Raw genomic sequence first — 6,812 nt, 5'->3', positions numbered from 1 at the left:
GAATCCCCTTGTGGCTGAGACCCACCTGAGGCTGCTGGTGCTCACCTGTCAGCAGGTCTGGGCTCAGGCTCTGGGCTGTTTCTGGCTCCTTCCAGTTCCCTCAGCTCAGGGCTCCCGAGCTACGCGCAGGGCCCCCTAGGGAGGCCAGCAGCTGGGCTCAATCCACCCTCACCACATTTCCAGCACAGACATCAGGAGGCTCAACGAGTGGAAAAGTGGGTGAAGATGATGAAGCACTGGACTCAGTATCAGAGCAGCAAGAAGGTGCGGGGAAGGGGGCACCTGGGACCACGTTCTGCAGAGTTAGCCTGTGTGGCCCCTACCTCTGTGTCTGGGCCCTGCCGGCCTCTGGGGCCACAAGGTCACTTCCTTGTCTTGATCCCCAAGACACAGGCTTCCCCCAGCTTCCTGTCCATCCATACAGGGCCCCCTCCTGAGAGAGAAGCGATGTCAGGGCTTAGATCACCCCAGGCCCAGGGTGGGGACGCTCCTGGCCCCCTAGCGAGGATCCACTGAAACCCCAACCCCCAGCCCTTAGCCCCGGTCCCTTGTGTCCCTGGGGGGTGGTAAGGCCCAGGGGGAGGAGATCCAGCCTCTCCCAGGACAGGACACGGCCCAGGCTTCCATGGTCCTGACGCCCCTGCTCCCCGCCCTGCCTGGGGCTGGCGCTGTGGCCTGGCTCACCAGAGCCTCTGCTTTGCCATAGATGGAGAGCCAGGTCTACAAGGGCATCCCCCTCCCAATGCGGGGGAAGGTGTGGTCTTTCCTGCTGGACGTGGACAAAGTGAAGGCGGAGAATCCTGGCAAATACCAGGTACAGCCCTTCTGTCCTCAGCCGGGGTGGCCCTCACAGGCCAGGCCTTGTCAGGGGCCCTGGTGTCTGGCATGTGGGACAGTGGAGCCATGGGGGTGCCAGGTCCACCCTCGGGGCCTCTGGGGTCCTGACCCATCCTGCCTTCCTCTCCCCAGACCCTCCCTCGGGGCTTCCTCAGCATCTCCCAGACTCAGCCAGGCCCCGGGCACCAGCCCCACCCCTCTCCCTGCTGTGCTGTTCTGTGCAGCTTGGCCAGAGGCTGGCCCTGGGTGATGCTGGGTCCCAGCACAGAGGCCTCCTGTCTTCCTGTGATGGTTTCATGCAGGAGACGCCTCCCTGGACTGCCCTCCCCTGGCTGCTCTCATCCACTGCTCTCACCTGGCCCTTTAACTTACCCCAGGCCCGCCTGGACACACCCACACCTGGCATCCCCAAGTCTCCAGATGTGCAGGGTTGTCCCCGGGAGCAGGTCCTGAGAGGAGCATTCCAAGGGGGAAAATTTTCAGCCCCAGGATCCCTCCAATGTGCTAAGTGCGGCCAGCCCTTCCTGCAGGGTTGGTGTGACTGCCTCCCATCAGGGCAGAGCCTCCGGCCCAGTGAGAAGGAGCAAGAGTCTGGCAGAGAGCAGCCTGGTCTGAGTCTTTCCTGAGGGGGACAGGAGGTCCCTTAGTGGGTGGTCCTTGCTAGTCTCCTGCCCCAGGCTGCCGGACATGGGAGTTACCTGGGCTGCCTGGCCAAGCAGGCAGCAGTGCCCCGCCCCCCTCCATGGGGAACAGCAGGACAATGAGCTTCCTGCAGGACGCCCCCTTCAGGCAGCATAGCTGCAGGACATTGTGATGGCTGCTGGGGCAGTGGGCGTGTGTGTGTGTCCTGAGGCTGACCCCTGTCCCTGGGGCCTGCCCTACAGCAAATGAAGGGGCAGGGCAAACTCTTGTCAGAGCACATCCACCAGATCGATGCAGACGTCCGGAGAACGTTCCGGAACCACGTCATGTTCCGGCAGCGCTATGGAATGAAGTGAGGCTCTGGGCCCAGGGAGTCCCAGGGGATAGGAGGTCCTGCAGGGGAGGCGAGGGCCCTGGGGGAGACAGGGGAGTCCCTTGGGAGACCAGGGTCCTGAGCACAGAATGATACCCAGTGTTTGCCGTGCCTATAGCTGAGCACCTGTGAGCAGGTGCTGAGTCAGCGTTTGTCACAACTCATGACAAGGCCTCTCAGTCCCTGCCCCTCCTCCAAGCAGAGAGTTCTGGACACAGCGTAGCTGGTGAGGGAAGCAAGTGCTTTCTCCCAGCAGGGACATTTTGGGAGAAGGAGCTGCTCTGTAAGTTTCTGGCCTGGGGCTTGAGAGAATTCATGCTGGTTCACTACCCTGGACTTGAACTTCCCAGTGCTCTAATGAAAGAAAAGCCATGGGACTGACACTGCAGGTGCATCCATGTGTACCCCTGAGGCGTGCACATGTCATGGAGAACAGATTTCCTCCCAAATTCAGAAACGTGCAGCTGAGCTGAGCCCTCACTGCACTGTGACAGAGAATGTATCGGGGCCTCCGTGCTGAGTTCAGGGTCGGTCCCCAAAGCAGAGCTAAAGCCTCAGCAGGGCGCAGCAACGCCCCCTCCCTCTCCTTCCCAGGCAGCAGGCGCTGTTCCACGTCCTGCTGGCACACTCTGAGTTTGATGTCGTGAGTATGCCAGGGTGATGGGGCCAGGCCTAACCCCAGGCTGTCCCCCCGTGGGATCCCATGTCATAGAGATGCAAGCTGGGGTTGACAGGGGCCGTGCAATGTAACTGAGCTGGAACTGGCTGGGGTCTAAGGCCCAGGGTCTCCCCAGCTCTGAGAGGAAGTGATGCCTCCCTGCGAGATCCGCCCTCCCCGGTGAGGTCCGTGTGCCAGGTGGTGTCTTCCACAGTGTCTTTGGCTCTTTCAGGAGGTGGGGTATAGGCAGGGCATGAACTGGGTGGCTGCTGTGCTGCTGATGTTCTTAGATGAGGAAGACGCATTCTGGGCCCTGACACAGCTGATGAGGAAGCCGAGGCACGCCATGCACGGTAGGTGGCCGGGTACAGCGGGGACTCACCTGCTTTCCAACCCAATCTGGCTTCACGGTGTCCAGGACAATCTCTCTCCGGAGGGTCCCATAGGAGCCAGCCCTGAAGGGGTTCTCTCTGCAATGATGGCCTTCCATCAGCCAAAGGCCCTGCAGCCTTGCTGTCACTCCCCTCTGTGTCCTATGCCCACAGCCCTCAGATCCTTGCTGGTCCCAGGGACTCCTCCCTCTCTCCTGCCCATCCGAGCTCTGAGTCTGAAGCCAGAGGACACCAGGTGGGAGCTTCTGTCCTCCTGGTTCACCCGCCCTGACTCCTGGCCCCAAGGGACGGCCGTGTTCCACCCAATTCCCATTGGTATCACCCAGCATCCATCTGCAACCTGGCCCTGTATGGTTCCACCAGCTGTCTGCACTCACTTTCTCCTCCTGCTCCTCTGCCCTAGCTCAGTCAGCTCAGGCTGACCCTGTCACAGTGTCCTCTGCCCCTGTGTGCTCAGGACCCCCAAGGCCATGTGCTCAATGGCCTCACCTCCTTGTCACCTGGCTCTGATTGTTGGGGGTGGGGGGTGGGCGGGCTGCGTGTTCCTAGGATTTTACAAGGCCAATTGTGCCAAGCTGGTGCGGCTGCAGCAACACCACGAGAACATCCTGAAATGTCGTCTTCCCAAATTAAAGAAGCACCTGGTGAGTGGGGCCCCCGTCCTGAGGGCCCTGGGTCGCACAGGAGCGTGGATGGGGCCCAGGCCTGTCTAAAGGGGCTGAGACGCTAGGCCTGGCCAGCTCCTTCCTCAGGGTGGGAGCTCTGCAGAAGGCTCAAGTTTTCTTTCCTTTCCCTTCCCTGGTGAGGCCACGGGCACTGGGACCCAGTCACCGGCCTGGTGCAGGTATAAGGGTAGGGTCCAGGTGAAGGTGACACACCAGGCCTGCTGCTATCTTTTCCCAGGGAACTGCACAGAGGGTCCAGGGAGATTTGCAGGCCTCAGGCCCTGAGCCCCTCTACCTCTTCCCTCAGGAGGACCAGGGAGTGTCCACTGCAGCATATACCCGGAAGTGGTTCCAACAGTGCTTCGTGGATGGGGTAAGGGTGCAGAGGAGACCCTGTGTCCTGGGAAGCTCCTGGCCACAGGGCCAGCTCTGCTGTTCTGGTGGTCTCATCCTGCCAGAAGGGTTGTGCTCACCGCATGCAGGCAGCCCCGGCCAGGACCCATCCCGGGAGAGCCAAGGAGGATGGGGCGTGCCCACGAGGACCCTGGGCTCCACACCAGCCTCAAGCTGTGCTGCAGCTGCTTCATTCCCAGGGCAGAAGCCTGCACTTTGCAGCTGGTAGGGGGTAGGGGGTGTGTCTCCCTCCCCCTGGCTGGTCCCAAAGCACAGCCCACCCTCTGTGGCCCCCAGGGCAGTGCTTATGCCAGCCAGGAATTGTCACTCTTTCTTTTGGTATGCTTTGGACCCTTGAGTGGCCGGAGGATCCTCAGAAAAATACTCAGTCCTTACTGAGAGGGATCCACCCCCATGCTGAGCTGCAGGGCTTTGGCAAATGCAGCCTCACAGGGGCCTCCCCATGTGCTAGGGCCCTGCCTGCTGCAGGCACCACACGCTGACCTCTAGAGGGCGCTGCTCATCCTGGATGGCCCAGGTCCTTCATGCAGCTGTCCCCACAGGTCCCCTTCTCGCTGATGCTGCGATTTTTTGACGTCTACATTCTGGAGGGAGAACCCATGCTGACGGCGATGTCCTATACGGCCCTGAAGATCCACCGGAGTAAGTCCTGCAGGGCTCCTCTGGGAGCAGTGATGGGGCCCCACTTTTCTACCCCAGAGAGCAAGGGCATGGTGGCAGGAGAGGGCAGGCTGGGCCCAGAGTGGGAGGCTGCTCAGGGCACTTGATCCCTCCTGGGAACCCCCTCTCCCACTGCTACCCATCTTGGGCAGGAGTGGGTGGGCACTTTCCTGGTCCAGCCTCCCATGGGACATGACCTCCTGTGTAGGGCTGACCCTGCGGCGTGATCCTGGCACACCTAACATGCTCCCAGCAGGAGGGGCAGGGGTTAGGCAAGACTCCGGGTGCTTCTCTTCCTGGTGGGGCCCCTCCTGGCCTGAGGCCTGTCCTTGTGCCTAGAACAAGCCTTGCAGCTCTCTGGGGACAACCTGCTTGAGTACCTGCAGGAGGGGCTGCGCCAGGCCTGGGCCCTGCGTGACAACTCGGTGCTGAGGCGGCTCAAGGCCTCCAAGACAGAACTAGAGAGGTGCAAGGGTCTGCTGCCTCCACCAGGTTTGCTCCAGCGCACGGCCCCCTCCCCTTTCTCCCTCTTAGGGGATCCCTGGGGGTTGCCCAGGCACGAGCAGCCCTGCCAGGGGCCTTCCTCCTCCTCCTCTTCAGCTCTAAGCAGCTTTGGACAATATGGCCTCGATGGCCTCAGTGTAGCTGCTGCACTTCTAGCTTCCAGAACATCCCCTTGGGGCAGCTTCCTCATCACTGCCCCCCCCCCCACACTCCATCATGAGTGCTGGGCTGTATGTGTGTTCTGAAGACCCTGGCTCTCCTGAGCCCTGGGGTGAAGACAATACCCTCCATTGAGTGTCACAGCCCAGGGCAGGTATAGCCCAGGGTCTGTGGTAGCAGGAGCCATGTGCACTCTTTGAGCCACTGTGGGCTGACCTGGGACAGGGCCCAAGCAGCTGTCGGCCACACTCTCCCCTCAGACGGGACAATCAGAGGACAGCACGGGTGCAACAGCCTGCACATGGGCAGTGCCAGCCACTGTCTGGGAGCTCAGGCCACACAGGCAGGGTGGGAGGGTATGTTGGGAGACACCACTGAGCCCTTGGCCACACCTTCCCCACCTCCATCAGAGGCCACCTGGAAGTCGCGGGAGTCCTCAGCCCATCCATGGGCCTGGAGGGAAGAGGCAGAGCTCCAGGCTCCGATTAGAACCCAGAATCCAGCTGAGTGCAGGGAAGGTTCAGTGCTAGCCAAAGAGGGCCGCCCTGGGGGCAGAGCGGTTAGTGACAAGTGAGTTAGGTGACAGATGTGTACGGTGAAAGGTAAGGCCACTGTAATTCTGAGTTGGGGACAGATGGCTCTCTTGCCCTGAGATGAGAGAGAAAGCAAGAAGCCTAGAGCTGGCCCATCCCACTAGGGCCATCCCGGACAGCTCCCATGGCCAGGCTGCACACACTCTCCCCTCCGGGTTCAGCAGCCTGGTGCTGGTGCTGGTGGTGGGATGGGGGGGTTGTCCTCATTATCAGCCCAGGTGGCCAGGCAGGAACTTGAGGGCCCCAGGGTTCCAGGTCTGGGTGGCCCAGCCTGTGAGTGCCAGGGCTGTGGGGAGAAGCTGAGCACGTCTTCTTTCCTTTCAGCAAAACAAGAGGAGATGCCCAGAAGGCTGCTGGGCCTGGAGCTCATGTCCCTAGTGCCCAGGCCTCACCCCACATCTCAGAGGCTCAGGGTGGGCTGTCGCAAGGACAGGGTGGGCCGCCCTGTTGCAGCTGACTGGCAGGAGCTGCCCTCGGGGTTAGCACCTCGCACACAGGGGGCAGGACATCCAGAAAGCAACCCTGGCTTCTTTCTGGGGGCCTCAGACTTGGGAGACACAGGAGACCTCTCCCAAGGGCCTTGCCTCTTCACCACCATGTCGCTGTTGTATACTGGAGAGTGTGGGCTCCCAGGGGGTAAGCCCCTACAGGGACTCCTGGGCTCCCCCAAACCTGCTCAGCCCAGCCTGAGGTGCAGCAGAGACAGCCGGTCCCGGGGACACCCTGCAGCTCAGCACCTTCCAAAGCTGGATCCCACAGTGCTCACCCCTCTGGAGCCCACCATGGAGGACGAGGAGTGCAGTGTTGAGGGGGCTTCCCCCTGACTGCCTCGGGGACCTCACAGTGTATAGCTCCAGCCTGCCTTGTCCTGACCTGGAACCGTGCAAGGCCTGGCAGGACCCTTTCCTCTCATAA

At 61.5% G+C, this 6,812-nt stretch overlaps 1 protein-coding gene across 1 annotated transcript; it reads left to right on the top strand.

The window, feature by feature from the left end:
* Positions 1-18: 18 nt before the first annotated feature.
* On the top strand, positions 19-6,812 carry LOC103352420 (USP6 N-terminal-like protein). The gene is made up of 8 exons (XM_089336186.1): positions 19-264; positions 707-814; positions 2,743-2,863; positions 3,452-3,546; positions 3,875-3,940; positions 4,524-4,623; positions 4,981-5,133; positions 6,742-6,812. The coding sequence occupies exons 1-8, from the start codon at positions 226-228 to the stop codon at positions 6,810-6,812; spliced, it is 753 nt and encodes a 250-aa protein (XP_089192312.1). The 5' UTR covers positions 19-225.

This window comes from Oryctolagus cuniculus, chromosome 6, assembly GCF_051225735.1.
Source record: "Oryctolagus cuniculus isolate XC-2025 breed Fujian yellow rabbit chromosome 6, ASM5122573v1, whole genome shotgun sequence".
Taxonomy (NCBI): Eukaryota; Metazoa; Chordata; class Mammalia; order Lagomorpha; family Leporidae; genus Oryctolagus; species Oryctolagus cuniculus.
The sequence above is the reverse complement of the archived record's forward strand: the minus strand, read 5'-3'. Positions and strand labels throughout refer to the sequence as shown.

What these genes read in the sequence shown, in the direction of transcription:
- LOC103352420 (XM_089336186.1), top strand. Translation starts at nt 226, where the DNA reads ATGATGAAGCACTGGACTCAGTATCAGAGCAGCAAGAAG. An exon ending in AACAGTGCTTCGTGGATGGG is followed by an intron (nt 3,941 to 4,523) that starts GTAAGGGTGCAG and finishes CTGTCCCCACAG; the next exon opens with GTCCCCTTCTCGCTGATGCT. An exon ending in GGGTCTGCTGCCTCCACCAG is followed by an intron (nt 5,134 to 6,741) that starts GTTTGCTCCAGC and finishes GGGACCTCACAG; the next exon opens with TGTATAGCTCCAGCCTGCCT.